Source organism: Epinephelus fuscoguttatus, linkage group LG1 (genome assembly GCF_011397635.1).
Source record: "Epinephelus fuscoguttatus linkage group LG1, E.fuscoguttatus.final_Chr_v1".
NCBI classification, from domain to species: Eukaryota; Metazoa; Chordata; class Actinopteri; order Perciformes; family Serranidae; genus Epinephelus; species Epinephelus fuscoguttatus.
In genome coordinates this window covers 37,100,123-37,117,980 of record NC_064752.1, presented here as the reverse complement: position 1 = coordinate 37,117,980, position 17,858 = coordinate 37,100,123, and the positions used below count along the sequence as shown (strand labels likewise).

Genomic DNA, 17,858 nt, shown 5'->3' with positions numbered 1-17,858 from the left:
AAATGCCTCTCATTAAATGCCAAGCTTTTCAAAACATTAAAAAGCAGTGTCTCTAATACAAAGTACCTGATTTGAGAGTAGAAGATCAGCTACAGTATGAAGAGGAGGTTAATTTGGAAATGTAATCGATACAGATTACTAGTTACCATGTTAAAAACTGTAATTATGAGGCTAATATAACTATTTTGATTATCAGTAACTTATTACATTTGATTACCTTTCTTACAACTGTTTTACACTGGGCAATAAAGCTGAAACATATCAGGAAATAGGCGAGGTCAACACAAGACATTCTGGCATGGCGAAAAGATAAAAGATGCAAATCAACAGAATGAATGTTATATTCTATGTATAAACTTTTTTTTAAACACAAAGAATATATTTGGATGTATGCTTTTGTAATAATGGCTGACAATGAATAATAATGATTACAACTACATTTATTTTGTAATTTAATGACATGTAACTAGTTACTCCCTAACACTAGCAGTCAATTTTCACTTCTCTTGTAGGTGCTAAAGAGGGCTCGGACAGAAGTGCTGTCTCACTGTTGAAACTACACATTAACTCATTAAACTGAAGGTATGAAAAAGGATGTACGGCACAGCAAGATTAAGAACTGGGCCTACAGTTTGTATTGAATGACCAAGAAGAGTCTAACTCTAGTGATAAAAACAATCTCACACTTGTTTGTGTAGGCCAGAGACAGGAAAGTTATCAAATTTTCCACTTTGCCAACAGCACGTCATATGAGCTGCTAAAAACCACAGAGGCAGTTGAGCTCGTCCCCCTAACTAAAACGAAAAAGCCCCCGAGGACGCCCGCGCCACTCCTACACAGACTGAGTGAGAAACTTTCAATTTCATTCTCTGTGCTTTGCAGTGTCACAACAACTCGGCTTGTTTTCTACTTTGTTTGAGACCTTTCATCGTCAAAGCGTGGTTACACCTACCCACATCTAACTTAATGTTAAAGTAATTTGAGTACAGACTGAATGTGACAGTGTTCTGTTGTCACACAGTCATGACAAATTGACTTTTCAGAACATGGTGATTCATCCTCACAGAGGTATGAAGCAGCTGTAGATATACAAGAGGGGACATGAAATGGTTTTTACTTTTACTTTTCTATCTTTGTTACTACTTCCACTGAGATAATCTTTCAATCATTTCACAAGACAAAACACATGAGACTAAAAACATGGCAAAATAGTTTTTAAGTAGGACAAAAGTATAATTGTCAATGTCCTCTGACCTCATGCATCACCTGAGATCCCTTTATAAACAAATAAACCCAGGGATTTCCCCAGCACATGAACCACACTGGCTGGCTAATGTCATTTTATAGCGTTAATTTGCCATACTGTGTACTTCTGCTAAAAAGGAGACATTGTGGTTAGTACTGGGTTTCCCTGATTTTGTTTCTTCTCTTTTACAGTAAAAACCTACGATACAATACAAAAAAATAACTTATCATTCACGTTAAACATCAACAGGAGGAGAGACAAATTTCACTTCAAAGCAACAGTGCTGTGTGCATGGAGAAGTTGACAATCAATGATACAATCAATCACCATTCATTCACTGAATTTACAATGATATTCTTGAAGTAAACCTAGAGATCCAGTCACATGAAAGCATTTGAATGATCAACCATTATGGGGAAAAGACAGCAGACGTCTCCAGCCTTCGACAAACACAGACAGAAGACACGCAAACATACACAGACGGAGAGATATAGTGTCAGTCTGGTTAAATTAATCATTTAAGGTCCTCCAGATTCTGCAGTGCTTCTTCTGTGGGACAAAGAGGAAACAACTCTCGAGCAGCTGACTTGGCATTCATTTTGCGTTTTCCTGATGGTCCATCACTGTGGCAGCCTATTAGAAATACAATAACACTAAAGGCATTAATGAGGTTTGTATTGAGCTGCTGAACTCAGTTGCCAGCCACACACACACACACACACACACACACACACACACTCACCACACACAGATATACACACTGAGTAAAAATCCATCAGTGACGTTTCCTCCTCCTCTCTGTGCATCTTATCTCTAAATTGAGATCCACATTTTATTGATTGTCTTCAGCTCCTTCCTCTTCATACAGCACAGGCTGCAGCCGGTCCTTGAAAGAAGATCCGGCATATTGTCCATAACCGTTCATGAGTGGCAGCTAAAAGTAGGTGCTTCATGTAGAGTTTGTGTGTGTATTTGTGAATAAGATGCAAAGATGCTGCAATTTTTTCACAGTGTAGAAGGTCTGGCCAAGCTTGGCTCCAGAGGTGCTGCAGCGTTCACTCCTCCCAAACTATAAGACAAAACAATTACAGTCAACATCATACGTTCTCACCTACGGTATGTGAGGTGTACGTTTCGACTAATAAAGGAAGTTGGTCTCAACTAACCTCTCAATAACGCTGTTGTTACACTGTAGTTCCCTCACCAACATCTCCATTTCCTCCTTCAGATGGTGCATCCTGGAACAAAGGAAGATATGTTATCAGGGCAACTGGACAACTGTCTGTATCTTGCATGCACACACACATACACAAAGACACACCTAGAGACCATCTGGTCCTTGTCCCTGGGTGCAATTCCAAACTCTTGTCCCACTTGCTTGGACTGTAGATTGATAAGCATAACGTCCAGAGCCTGAGGAGGACAGATGAGACATTACACCACTGAGATGCTGAGTGAGTGGCATCACTAAGTAATATTCCCAAACCTAAAAAAAACCACTCATAAAATATCACATTACTTTCTTATCAGTGAACATGTCTTTGTGCACACTGCTATGTTATGTCTGATCTGAGTTGCAGAGACAGATTTGCAACATGGAAAAAGTGAGATGTTGACCTTATTTTGCTGCTGCTCAGTCATCTCCAGGTCTGCCAGTAAGCCTATGGAAAAAGACCTGAAGTCCTGCAGGCGGGTCTGCATCTCCAGTAAAACACTGCACACACATCAGAGAAATGGAAATGAAAAAATGTTACACTAAAATGTTAGTCAGGGTTCCCCCATCTTCAAAACATCAAAAACAAGGTTTTTTCAAGGACTTTCTAGGCCAAATTCCCTCAAATTCAAGTTATTTATTACCCTTTTCAAACCTAAACAATACTTGAACCATAACCAACTTTCTTAAGCCCACATGTTAATGAAGGCTTTAAGTTCTTCAAATCTTCACCGCTACCTTGGAGAATTGGTGGGAACGTAACATAATTGTTTGTATTAGAAGCATTTGGTTGCATGTATCTACACACACACAGTCGAACCTGAAAACTCTCCTACACCACTGCTGTTTACACATTGCACTGTTCTTATTAGGTATATTTGAAATGAGGATTATCTGTTCATGTAATCAGTTAAATAGCAGTACTACTGTATGTTTCCACAGAAGCAAAATAAGTGACAAAAAAACAAACAAGAAGAACAAATACTCTTTTTTCTAGATTTAGATCAGGTCACACCTCCCACATCATTATGCACAAATGTGAAGTGTAACACAGTTTTAGTGCTTCAATATCACTTGCTAAACAAGTGTGAATTGATGATTACTAATGTAGACTACTATTTTAATCTGTTTGAGAGGGACTGCTGAATAGCAATGTCCTACTGTCCTGTGTTAATCTCCTTCATATAAGCTTCCATCTTCTCATCTGTGTGAGCGGCTGTCAAACAAACAGTTACTGTAAATAGTCATCATGGTCTGGATAACACAGCTGAGGTGAATCTGCTGTGTTTGGAGCAGCTCTGACCTGCTCCAAGTCCTCGTCGAGGCCAAAAGCTCTTTGTATCTCTGCACACAGTCCTCTCTATGGAGAGATTTCACTCGCTTAATGTGGGACGACAGGTGGATTCTGGGAAAGGAGAAAGACAGGCAGATTACAGGAGCGCACAGAATAACATCCTTCACAGGCTGGGTGAGCAGGACAGCAGCTGTGTGGACACATACTCACTTCTCAAATTTGTGGATTTGCTCGTCGTTGTATGCCAGCTCTGTGGTGAAAATAAGAAAAGAGTAAGATATTTTACTATGTACAAAAACAGCTATAAAAATCCAGCATATACCAACAAGGAAACATACATACTGCCAGTTTGTCTGTCTTTACGATAATGCTGATGAATTGCTGTTATCTTCTTCAGCAGCATCTCCATCTTCTGACAGCTATGGGAGGAAAGAGGTCAGAGTTCAAACACCATAAACCCATGAGGCCACCTTGATGTTTTGAACCCCTGCCTGCCTGGAGTACCTCTTGTCATTGGCCAGTGTCTCTGATAACTTAGCCTGTTCAATCTGCAGATGTTCCAGTCGGTTCTGAAACTCTTTGATTCCAGCGGCATAAATAGGCAAGTGCTGGTTGACCTGTAGAGAGAGCAGCCACAGACTCTGTTAGCTGAATCAACAGATCACAAATCTGCCACAAAATAAATAGTTCACAGTCCATAATCCTGGATTAGTTTACATTTACACCATTTCAAATTAAGTGAATTGAGTCTAGCAATGCTGCACCTCTGTCAATTTAGTCTTTTGGTGATATTGATGGTGCAATGTCTAATTCAAATAATAATCTAAAAGATTTTAATTTAAGTTAAAGCTGCAATCAGCGATGAATGGGATCTCGCACCTTCATGCACATCGAGTGTACTGGTGGCACACCAGCTAATGTAGCTGTTCGTTTCAACTTAAGTCGGGTAGTGCATGCAGGGGTGAGATGGTATTTCCTGTGTAGAATGTGGGTGATTGAGTGCTCTATTGCACATATGGTAGCACTTCAGGTGTCCACCATGTGGCGCTGGAGAACACACCGAATATAGGCCATGTTGTTGTATATCAATTGTAGACCACACCATTTCAATTTTATGTCAATCAAATGATTGTCAGACAAGGCTTATTTCCTGTTGCCAGTAGGTGGCGCAGTGACTATGACACCTATTTAGCATGTTTCTTCTGACGTGAAGTTTGGGGCAGATTGGACAAGGTATGGTGGGGTTAAAAACCACTTCCTGTTTGATGGCAAAACATGGAAATTTAACCCTATGGGCCCTAGGCGTTTTTGGGGTATTTTTACTGCCTTTACTTTTAAGCTCATATCACAGTCATTATAAAGGCTACATATACATGCTATATCTTGTTTTTTTTCAGGACAATCTGGGCTAACCAGATTTGCCATCATTACATGTCATTCTATGTGCCTGTATTTTATATTAATTTTTATATCAATGAAAAAAACAAATCTGTGTTACTAAATTCTTACATTTTTCTATGTATCTCACCATAGCAAGTTGGTTTTTATTGTTTTTTTATTTTTTAGACAATTGATCTGGATTTATAGTGTGATGGGATGACAGAACAATGACGTGTGTGGTATCACTGGAAAGCTCTAGTCCTGCGCTTTCATGTGATATGTGTGTCATTTTTGTGCGAGCCTGCATTCGCGAGTAATCCATCCAAGAGTAATGTGTGTGCAGAGTTGTATGAAAGCTCTGTTATTCATGATTTTAGAGTAACTTTATCATTTTTTTTTCACTTTGAAGACATTGGACTACCGACAAGTGATTAGTCTTGTCGGAAAGCTACAATTTCACTGTTTCACGTGATATGGCTTCTCGCTATGACGCACAGTCGCGGAGAAAATCAATAGAGAAGAACAGGTGTGAATTTGGACGCACTATGCGTCGTTTGGGCCCATAGGGTTAATGTCTTGCTACGGTCACATGGTTTGACGAAAACTTAAGCCTTCAACAACTTTTCATGTCAAAAGTCTTCAGATGGTACAGACAAAATTTGAAGTCAATCAGATTAAATCTCCAGGTGGAGTTTAAAAGTATGACCCCTATAAATGACCCAAAATGTACAAAAATTGCACAGTAAATTCAAAATGGCTGACTTCCTGTTAAGTTTAGGGTATGAATCCAAGAAACCTTTTGTATGTGTGGACATCATACATGAGTACACTAAATTTCGCACATGTAGGTGAAACGTACAGTAAGGTTAAGTAGGGGGACTTCATTGAGTTTTTGTAGGGGCACAACTGAGCCACTTTTTTTTTTTACACCTAAGCATGAGACCCATAAAGTATAAAATTTTTGTATCAACTTATTCACCAGTTCTGGTGTGTATGCAAAGTTTGGTGAGTTTTCAAGCACCTATAGTGGAAATGTGATTAATTTGTGGGAAAAATAATAATTCCTTCAGTTTCAACAGGGTCCTCACACCTGGTGCTCGGGCCTGAATAAATGGACCTGCACTTGTATAGCGTCTTTTTAGTCTTCCAACCACTCAAAGCGCTTTTTACAATACGAGCCACGTTCACCCATTCACGCACACATTCATACACTGGTGGCTAAGGCTACCATACAAGGTGCCACCTGCTACTCAGGTTTTATCACACTCACACACCGATGGAACAGCCATCATGAGCTGAGGTTCAGTATCTTGCTCAAGGATACTTCAACGTGTGGACTGGAGGAGCCTGGGATCAAACTTAACGGGTTACTGTCATAACCCTTTTATCTCGCCAGCTGCAGGGCTCATCAAACAAGCTGATAAAAATGAATTCACCAAACTGGTTTTCAGCCTTACACCTCTTCCTAACATATAGCAAACTCTGACGGGTGGAGCGTGAAAATTTGTCCAGATGTACTACAAGCGACAACAACATTCAGGGAGCCTAATGAGTGAGCCTTGTTGTTGCTCTAAAAACAGGTTGGAGGTGAGCAAAGCTTTGCCAAAATACACAGGGCATAAAGTTTTTCAAACAAGCGACACTTTGCTTAACATGTTTGCTGGTGCAGGTTAGGACATCTTCACTGGGAAAAGATGAAACAATTTGATGTTTGCCTATCCAGTTAGGAGGAGGTGTAAGTCTGCCAACAAACACATTGCAATTACTGCTTATTGCCACAAGTGTTGCCAAAGAGAAAGAAAGAGAGACCTCTTAGGGCACCTTGGTTGCATAAAACACAAAATTTTGCGAGGTGGTGGGTTTGAATCTCACATTTAATGACTGTCAAACCTCATTAAGTTCGAGTTTTGACTGAAATGTGTCTGTTTTTACTACAGCTTTTGCTTGGTTTTAGAAAAGAGGTTAAGTAGAAAAACACATTTATATTTCTCAAAGTAAGGCATTCATGAAAGTATTGTTTTGGTATTGCTAATGGAATGATAAAATACCCAGTCCTACTTTCAACAGTTTCATTTGTTTTAATTTATCCCAGTAAATAATATGTCAGCAAGGCTGGTACCTGCCAAGAGCTGGCCATCAAAATAGATTAAAAGTGTCCAACACCTTTGCTGCGTGTTGTTCCTTTTCCCATCACTCTCGATCTGCAATTCTACACCATATACTCATTAATGAATGAATACTGGCACAAAAATATGGAGGGAAGCCAAATCCCGACACCATTTCCATCAGCTTCATCAGTCAAGCTGTAATACTACTTCCTGACGGCACTCACCAGATCCAGTTTTTGCCTGCTGTCAGCTGGACCTGGGTTTTCTGAAGTGTAATGGTTTCTAAGAAAAATAAAGATACAACAGATATGGGAGGAAAAATAAATAGCTGAATTATTACTATATAAAACACGTGTCAGCAAATTTCATCTCTCAGAAACAACCTATGCTGTTAGCAGTTGACAACAACAGTAAGCCAAAATGACATCACACGTAGTCAAAAATTCAACGTGAAAAAGCAAGTGCAGCTCCACTTGCTGTGTATCATAATGCATGTCATACAAATACATATTTGTGCATTTCAACAGCCCAATTGTGGGACCACATAATAATCCCTTTATTCATCTCAAAGTGTGTGTGTTGACAAAACTCACAGTCTGCTAGTCCTGAGTACAACGGTGAGGCAAGACTGCAGTCTAAAGGTGATCATCGTGATACTGTGCACTGCTTCTTCGCACTCCCTGCGCAACCTCATCCTGCGGGACAATAAAAGTGTGAGAGAGGAGAAGAGATTGATGACGATAATTACCTAGAATCAGTGCATAACCTTGGATGTACATTGCTCAGTGCAGTATAACAAATAATCATTGTTTTAGCGTGTGTGTGTGTGTGTGTGTGTGTGTGCGCGTGTTGGTCTCACATGTAGCTGTAGTATCCTTGCAGCAGCAGCTCTCGGTGTGTGTGCAGCAACTGTACTATCCTCAGATACTGGTGGACTACTCCCACTATTACCTGCAGAGAAGAGGGGGATTGAAGGAGATAATAAATAATAGGTGGGATGCTTACAATACATAACATTTAAATACTGAACATAACGTTAGGCATGGGAGGCAAAGAAAATCAGCAGAGCAGCAGTACCTTGGAGAAGTTGTAGTCCACCATAACATCAAACCTGGATGGGATGACTGGTGTCTCTGCTACAGAGGAGAGAAAAACATACACTTAAATATGCGTACATGACTTATGGGAACAGTGTGTAAATGTGTGTGTGCTTGGGCATTAATATTTGTTGCATAATGCACTCATCTTCTGTATCCTTTCCTCACATCTGGAACTGGCATTCAGATTAATATTATGAAACAAAATCTGCATAAAACAGCTGAGTAGGTGTGATGCTGGGATACACCTCCTATCAAAACTCTTTCATATCTCCCTTGGGGAATATCACGGAATAAAAAAGAGGGAAGCCTGAGACTTCACAGGAACATATCAAACGTGTGCGTGTCTTTGATTGTCTTACGTTCTCTAAAGGGCAGGTTGGTATTTGCTTCAGGCTCGTAGCTGAGCAGAATGAGGGGCTGGGCAGGTGAAGTACGGGGGAGGTTGACCACCTTCATGCTGCCCTCCAGAGGCAGGTCATGACCCAGGTAGAGCAGATGTTGCAGCTGGACTCCTATACCAGTCTGAGATGCCACTTCCTCAAAGAATACTGACACCCTGAGAGGATTGAGGGGAGAGAGAAAGGGTTCCACTCTTATTTAGAGATCATTTTCCAGGACATTTTTAAAAATTCAGGTCTGATTCTGCTCCCTATCAATGTTCTAAGATCAGGGTCAGTGCTCTTGGTCACCGCTATAACTGTGATTCTGCAGGGACATCCATAATGCCCAGCGTAGATGTAATGGCCTTTAGTTTGCAATGTTTGTAGAGATATTGAAAGACTGCTCACATTTTCAATGTGCAACGGTGTGTGGAAAAAACACAGTACCCACTGGTGACTGTAATTACATAAAACTACAAACATATCGTGCCCCATTATCTAATTGTACTTTTTTAAAACTAAGATTAATCAATAAGGTCACATGATACATCTGACTGCCTCTACAGTCTATCAGACTTTGCTAACAACATTATCAAAGTCTGTTTAAGCTTGGTGGGCATAATTCAGGTTACAATCCAAATTGAGTTTTAGAAATGTTTGGTGTTTTTTTTTTTTTTTCATTCAAAACTAATTCCTGATTTACAACAATAAATAACTAAATTATCTGCAGACATGAATCAGCTCACATCAAAACATGTGCCTCTTCTTTGAAGGAGTATTATGCCCATAACTCTGCAGCTGCTTCACATTTTTAGCTGGTGGAATCATCAACTAATGACTCATGTCGTCAATAACTTCCGTAACCTTTGACCAAACTAGCAACATCCCACCTGACACTTCCTCATTTACATGGATACACTTTGTTCTAAAACCCCGCCTACTCTTGTACCATGCCATCACACAAAAATACCAAATGAACAGGGAAAGCACATTTAAAGGTCAAGAAAATTTATCTTGCATAGCACTGTATGCAACAATCTCTGTGCAGCCATTAAAATAAAACCATTGTCCCTCCTTTCATTATGTGGCTCCAATTACAAAATTTAAGTCAGTACAAATACAGATAAAATTCTACAGTTTTTAAAATTCTAATTTTGGAAGATAAAACATGACATGAGCAAGTTGCAGCATCCTCATCATCTGTCCTTCAGGTTTTACTGACTCTTTAAGTGTGTCACTCCTGCAGAATAAACTAGAAATCTAGTCTGACAATTACAAACAAATGCTTTTTTACTTTAGGCAGTCATGTTTTAAATCCTTCCTGCTTCGTTTTAGTCTGCTCAGAATAACGTGTGTGACGATATACCTGTGCAGACTTACGTGTTGTAGTGGTGTATGTAGATGCAATGCGCCATGGCCTGTTGCAGAGAGAACAGGTGAACTGGCTGCCTCTGCAGTATGTCTGTGGTGGCCGTGAAGAACTGGTCAAAACCCCAACACCTCTCCTGGTCAGCCTCCAGTATACCTGCCAGTACTGGAACCAGCAGCACCCTCAGACCCCTACAGACAGAGAGGGGGCAGAATGGAAGAGAAATACATGGAGACAATCGAGGAAGAGTTAGCATCATGTACTTTCATTAAAGAGTCACTGAGATACATGTTCAAATGCTCTACATACTGTGAGAGCTGACAGCTGTGAGGTAGGTGGTAGCTCCACTCTATAGGCCCGTCCTCCACCCGCTGTATTCCAGCTATTGCCCCCATAGGCTTTTCTGTGGTTATTTTGAACCTACACAACAAAACACACAAGTCAGGCTGATGGATCATTGATGGATGTTCATGTTCTGGCGGATACCCCAGGATTCCTGAAGAAACAGCATTCATTATTCCATGGTGATATGCTTTCCAGTATGTATCATGGCTGTGTTAATGGAGCTTAAAAGAGGCATTTTGAGACCTAATGCAAAAATAATCAAAACTGGTATAATTATTTCATTAGCTATTAGCTTTAAAACTCAGTGTTGCTAACAGAAATGTGTGGTCTGTGATTAACCCTCTCACACCTAATTTATTAACTTACATGGTGGGCTTGTTCCTGCGTGGTCCCCCGAACGGTGCGAAGGGAAGACTCCCGGCGGCAGCGTGGTAAAACGTCACACCAATACTCCACAGGTCTACATTCACACCGTAGGACTTGTGATGAGGCTTACGCAACACAGCGCGTTCATACATGTCTGGGTGCTACACAAACACACACAAACATATGCAGAGTAAGAAGAGAGGACACAAGCAAGACATGTTTATCCCCAGGTCTCTGTCTTTTTATCAGGGAACATCATGTTAAATTCAGTCGTGCAGAAATGTTTACAGTGAAGCTGTTTTCGTGAATAGCCCCATTTGTCCACTAGAGGGCCCTCCAGTCTTGATAATACAAACTGCTTCCAGGTATCAAGCTCTAAGCTCCACAGGGCCTGTCTCACAAAGTCATTTCAATGCAATCACTAACGCTGGTAGGATAATTTTTACATCTGGTGGCATTTATAACAAACCACCAATCACATACAGCACATAGAAATTCAGATCAGAGTTTAGATGATCAGCGATCCTCATGGGGAAATGGGCCTGTGTAGCAGTCATGGTAATATGATTTAGTATGAAAGACTGGTTATAGACTGTAAGCAAACAACCAGGGTGTAAATGAAAGCACCCAAATGAATGGGAATAGAATGGAGTATACTGATTGCACCTTTGACTGTAAAATAAAATGGGTACTGTTAAAAAATGTATTACACATAGTATTGCATATGGTTGCTTTTCTAAAGAACAAGCTACTATTACAACAATGAAAAGCAATGCTGTTTCTGCTTCCAAGCCTCGAGAACGTTCCCTGAAGGGAAACTGACCTGATAGAGGAAGTCACAAAATGTGCAATAATCTTAAAACTGTCAATCTAAAGGATGCACTGAGCATACTTTTTTTATTGATACAATATTATTTCATCACTTTCTTCTATTTTACTTTGATGTCTTTATTTATCCAAGGCATTGGGTGAGCCTTAATACACTTTCTCAGCAATGTCCCCATCTACTGAGGCAGTAAAAAGATTTTCTGTTCATAACGTCCCCTCTTGTTCTTTAAGGTGGCAGTAATGGAATATAAATTTGACAGGCTATGTTAAGAGTGCCTGCAGGCTAACCTGTAGTAAAGATGATATAAGACACTCTGTGCACACCACACAGTGGAGACAAATCTCCATAAGACAACTGCTCAGACGTCAAAGTGGTTGGAAATGTCATTCCCACCAGTGGGTTTTATGGGTGTCTGTTTTGTTGTGTATTACCTTCACCAAGTGGGTTATGCTATCAGACCTGTTTCTTGTTCAGCTGTCAGGAAATATCAAAAAGTAATTTCTGACTGCATATCCCCTGGTTGCACGAAACTCAGGCTTATTAAGTTTATTAATGGGACTGTTATCTTACCAGATACTCTTCAGTTCCGTAGATAGACACAAACTTCTCATCATCTTCCAGCTCTCTTGCTGCCCCAAAGTCAGTCAGCTTATAAACAGACTTGCCGTCCTCCCCGACCTGCCGCATGATGTTGCCTGGCTTAATGTCCCGGTGCACCACTCCATTTTCCCGCAGGTGGTTCATTCCTTGCACTGAAGAGAAGAAAGCAAGAAAACTTCAGTTTAGGTATATGAGATTGTTGGGGAAATACCAAGATATACACCCACCTACCCACCTACACACTGCAAGACTGTGAGGAACTCTGTTTCAGGCAGGCCAAAGGCATTTTCTGGCTCCTCTAGCAGGCTGAGCAGACTTCCCCCTGAACAATACTCCATCACCAGTACCTTCTGTTTAGATGGGAGCTAGAGGGAGACATTTTATTTTATTTTATTATTTGTTTATTTCGCACCATTGCACAAGACAATAGAAAAAACAAAAAATGGCCATCACAAAATAAAGGTGCTGAGCAGAGGCAAGAGATCCAGATGGGCCTATACGGGGCCTCAGCTCCTTAAATACAGTACATCACCAATTCAACACAAGAGCCTAAAGCAAAGTGAAAATAAAAAACATCAAAAAAAATTCCTAACATTGAATACTGGAATTTGGCATGAAAAAATATGGAAAACAGCAGGAAAATAATCAACCTTTTCAATACAGTTAAACATAAAAATACAGGTCTGATACACATTAATATAAAAAATTGATAATATCTTAAGTTGCCTAAAAAGAGGAGCAGATGGTTCAGAGTGAGTAGAAGTAGTGGCAAGCCTTATGAATTTCTTTTGCAACAAAAAAAGTTTGTGAAGAGAAGTAGGAAATGTACTGGCCCATATAATATTACAATAAGATAAATATGGGTATATTAAACTGCAATACAATGTCAGAAGACTGGAGTGATTCACTAAAGAAGAAATCATTCTAATTATGCCATAAGACTTCATACTTTTTTTGCACACAAGCCCAATATGGCTTTTCCACGTAAGGCCTTCATCAACAATAACACCTAAAAATTTGGCATGAGAGACCTGTTTAATTTCAATGTCATTGATTAATAATTTAGAGTCTTGTTTTGAATATTTTTTTTTTTGTCTGAAAATCATATAATTGGATTTGTTGATATTTAAGGAAAGCCTATTCATCTGAAACCATCTCGAGTTTTGTGCAAGTATAGTATTTGCATCTTTAATCAGGGAACCGAAGTCAGAACGTGAAAAAACTATATTTGTCATCAGCGAAAATAATGGGCAGTGCGGTATCAAACTGTACAACAAAATCATTTATAAAAATCAGAAAAGAAAAACAGAAAAGGCCCAAGAATTGAACCTTGTGGTACACCACAAGAAACCACAGTTCTATTGGAATTCATACCCTCTATACAAACATATTGCTGCCGGTTGCTGAGATAATCTCTAAGCCAATGGATAACAACATCCTGAAAACCATAACGAACAAGTTTGGATATTAGGATACTATGATCAACTGTATCAAAGGCTTTTAATAAATCCAGAAAAATGCCAATTGCAAACTTATCGTCATTTAATGCTTCATAAATTTTGTCAGCAAGTTGAAGGAGAGCCATATAGGTCGAGTGATTTTTACGAAATCCATATTGGTGCTTATACAGGATGTTGTTGCCATTAAGATGTTTCAACACTCTTGCATAGACCAACTTCTCCAAAACCTTGGAGAAGCAGGGTAAAATTGATATAGGACGGTAATTATTGAAGAGACAAGGATCACCTTCTTTGAAAAGTGGCAGTACCTTAGCTACTTTTAAGTCATTCGGGACTACACCAGTTTTCAAAGAGACAGCAAGTGTGAACGGCATACATGTGTTAATACATTAGGAGGTGAGCTGCAACTCCTCAACTCTGTAAACATTATGATGTGGAAGAATTCAGTGATAGATGCTAGAAAACCTATAACTCAGAGAGGGAAGGGAATGGGGTGGCTTTGCCGCAGGAGGTAAAGTGGGTCATCCACTAGTCGGAAGATTGGTGGTGTGATCTGTGATGGAACTCCCCCAGCTTGAGCAGGATACTGAACCCCATATGGCATGTGTGTGTGTTAAAGAAAAAGAACTGAGAAGCAGGTAGCGCCCTGTGTGGTAGCCTCGGCCATCAGTGTATGAGTGTGTGTGTGTGAATATGACTCATAGTGTAAAAAGGGCTTTGAGTGGAAGAATAGAACAGCGATGTACAAGTGTAGTCCATTTACCATTTCAATTACCAAGTGACTGAGAATGTATGTGTAAATGTATTAAGAAAGCTATCTTTCCATTGTCCCAAGGGACAGAGTGTTTGCTGTCAGGGCCCCGAGGCGCTGGAACAGTCCGCCCGAGGAAATCAGGTCAGCTGAGTCAGTGATCTCTTTAAGTCCCTTCTTAAAATATACTTTTATCGGAGCACCTTTCCTGATTTTACTTGAGTTTTAAGTTTATTTAGACTGTCTTTTATTTCCTCAGCCTTTATACACTTAAGTGTTTTTATCAGTTCTTTTAAAAGTTGTTGTTTTTATTATGTCTTGATTATGTTAATTATTGATATGTGGCGCACTTATTATCATTATTATTATTGTCTAACAGTGTAGGACCAAGTGAATAAATGCTTTCCTATTCCATGTTCCAAATGAATTTGAAATAAAGCTGCAGCTCTGTTTTACACAGTGATACATATCCCACCACATGGCTGGAGTTTCCCTTGTCTTCCCTGCTCTCATGGTGGCCTTACCTCTTCCACAGCATACAGCCTGACAATATTGCTGTGGTTGAGCTTCCTCAGCATCTCAAACTCTCTCATCTGGACCTCATGGGGGCGGTTGTAGCTCACTGTGTTGAACACCTTGACAGCTACCAGCTCACCCGACCTCTGCACATGCACAAACACACACATTCACATCAGCTAACAAGTCACACAGCACCATGTCAGAACATCAAAGCCAGCACACATCAGCACTGCAGCCACAACCTTTTCTTATCACACTTCCTGGTGTTGCTTTTCAGCCAGTGAGTAGGCTGAAGCATCTGAGATAAATGGCAAGAGTGATGTGATTGAGCCGCTCAGTGGAAAAAACAACAACTTGACAGTGTGTTATGATGGTGATAAGAATCATGCACAGGGTGGCTACCTTGTTGCGAGCCTTGTAGACACTGGCAGTGGCCCCTTGACCGAGGACATCTTGTAAAGACCACAGGTAGCTTGTTGTGCTGGCTGTAATACCTGACATGCTGGGGGGGAGACCGGGACAATAATTAGACAGGGAATTAGAAAAACATTGACAGAGACAAGTCCTCTTTGTCCTTAAAAACAAGACACATTAGATAGGAAATAAACAATAAAGTAGCCACATATTAGCTGTTAGGTAACGTTAGCTAAGTACGGTACAACAGACAAACTTTAAGTTACCACAGAGAGTAAAGCTAAATTTGTTATGTCATAGAGATGTTAACAGTTGACCTACATAGTTAGCTAGGTGTGCTCTGGTTACTTTTATTTAGCATTACTTTAATTTAACAGACAGACAGCAAGTTAACTGCGTACTGTAATAAAACAGTTTATTACTAACAACTATTTATGCTAGTTAACCACTTTAGTAAGGTTTTAGCGAGTCCGTTTCACTAACTGAAAAGTTAAGTTAGCCGTACTGTTAGCTTACCTGAGCTGCTGCTGCAGTTAGCCGGACTCTAGTGAATCCGTCCTGACAGCTGTGCCTCGACCGGTTCTCCCACTACACAGCTGGTTTTCCCGTGAAATATGGCGTCACAATAAACGTCTGTCTTGTCAGTTACAGCTCAAACTGCTCCGGAGCATTACGGTAAGTCAAACTTACTTGAAAGCAAAATACGCCTACGCGAGCCAAGTCTTCCGTAGCGAGCGAAAGCAGTGGCACACACAGCTGGGCAGGTACGGTGCAGGCAGGCAGAACAGCTTCCCTATGTTTCCGTCTTACGTGTAGCCAAAGAGTTTATGAGTTTCAATAATAGCAGCAGCCGGCAGCAAGGCATTGCCGTGACTGTTTTAGGAAGTGTGGACTTCACAGTCTATACTCATAAATGATGGCGGAAATAACAGCGAAGTGCAAACTTGACAGTTTTCACTCTGTGTCTGAACTTCCGCCTGTGTCTCAGTGTATATGAGAGCAGGGTACACTGATGGCACACAGCCCTACATCACATTACACTGAGGCAGAGAAATATTGCATATATTCTGTTCCTAGTTTCGATTTGAGTTAAGTTTTATCCCGTAGAAGAGGCCCCCGGGGTCCCTGAGGCCCCTGAGGTCCCTGTGGGTGCTCAGACCCATGCTGGGAACCTCCATGTCAAAGAGTAACTACAGCTGAATGTCCACCCTACTATTCCCAAGCCCTTTGTGCAATAACTGCTGTGTTTGACTATTTTTCATCATATATCTACTACTAATCATATATCTTAAAAATATAGATATGAATGTGCGTGTGTGTGTGTGTGTGTGACCGTGTGAAGGATGTGATCAGCAAGTGTGTGTCAGTGAATATCTGAGTGTGTGTTGGTACATGTACATGTGTTCACATTTATATGCTGCTAACCAGATTGCTCTAACAGAGTTTTGTTACAATAAAGGATCTATCTATCTATCTATCTATCTATCTATCTATCTATCTATCTATCTATCTATTTGGAAGGACAATCAGCATATCAACCAATATCAACTGCTGTTTCCCCAAGATACCTTTGAACCATCAGACCCTGAACTGACTTTTTAGAGTTTGTTTTATCCCTATTCAGGGATTCATCATTTTTATTTCTAATTATTTAACCCATGTGTTTTCACCTTTATAAATGTGAAGAATCAGATATGATTGTGTTCCCACGTCCCTGTAGAGTCAACATAAGTGCTGTCATCACGTCCTTTTAGTTGTTCCATTAATGTTGCCAGGATTTGTCTCTGATATATCTGCAGTGTGGCCCCCCTGCTGTTCAGCGTGACAGACAAATTCCCAAATTTGATCTGTAACTAGTAGAAAAGATTTCCACACACTTACATCTACGCAGATCTATCTATGTGAGGAAATCTTTTCTACCAGTTTGGACTTGATGTTTCCAACGCCTTGTCAAGACCAAGCTGGGTGGAGCAGTGGTTGTTCTGCATGAGCACATATACGATCTGTAAGATCTAATTGATACCAGTCAGTTTATAAACCACCTCAAAGTGTATATGATCTGATACTAGTGCACTCTGTTCCCCGACTTAAAATCTGCACTGTTTGGAAGTCACTGAAATCTTGAAGGTGTAGCCTATTTTAGAGTCAGGCGGGCGATTTAAGATGTTTATTTTCTTAATTACAGTGAGTAAATGATAATATAGATCAATATTATTTAATGTTCATATATGGTTTAGTATCTGACCAACCCTTTCCATGTTCACTGTCTACTGCTACAGACACTGTACAATGTGTCTACCTGTTTGTCTGCGTGTCAGTTATTAGTTGCCTGACAAGATTCACACAGAGCTTTGTTCTGATGAAGGGGAACTCCACCAAGTTCAACTAACTCGACATGATGCATGCTACTTAGCCTGTAAGTGTAACGGTGGGAGCTCTCTGAAGTTTAAAAAAATAACCCTGATGATGTCATTAGGGGTTTTT

The 17,858-nt window shown here is 40.2% G+C and overlaps 1 protein-coding gene across 3 annotated transcripts; it reads right to left on the bottom strand.

Moving 5' to 3' along the window:
* Positions 1-271: 271 nt before the first annotated feature.
* On the bottom strand, positions 272-16,351 carry ikbke (inhibitor of nuclear factor kappa B kinase subunit epsilon). 3 transcript variants are annotated; one of them, XM_049580555.1, is made up of 22 exons: positions 16,065-16,347; positions 15,891-15,979; positions 15,363-15,462; positions 14,966-15,103; positions 12,466-12,595; positions 12,201-12,382; positions 10,802-10,962; positions 10,400-10,510; positions 10,102-10,281; positions 8,701-8,897; positions 8,319-8,377; positions 8,101-8,192; positions 7,835-7,936; positions 7,466-7,523; positions 4,258-4,370; positions 4,096-4,172; positions 3,964-4,003; positions 3,763-3,864; positions 2,864-2,960; positions 2,568-2,659; positions 2,413-2,484; positions 272-2,315 (listed from the first exon to the last, which is right to left on the bottom strand). In XM_049580555.1, the coding sequence occupies exons 3-22, from the start codon at positions 15,459-15,461 to the stop codon at positions 2,252-2,254; spliced, it is 2,166 nt and encodes a 721-aa protein (XP_049436512.1). In that variant the 5' UTR covers position 15,462; positions 15,891-15,979; positions 16,065-16,347; the 3' UTR covers positions 272-2,251. The 3 variants fall into 3 exon arrangements, 2 of the variants coding, with proteins under 2 accessions (XP_049436512.1, XP_049436503.1); XM_049580546.1 differs by having other exon boundaries at positions 15,891-16,347; XR_007449627.1 differs by lacking the exons at positions 272-2,315; positions 2,413-2,484; positions 2,568-2,659 and having other exon boundaries at positions 2,924-2,960; positions 4,092-4,172; positions 15,891-16,351.
* Positions 16,352-17,858: the final 1,507 nt, after the last annotated feature.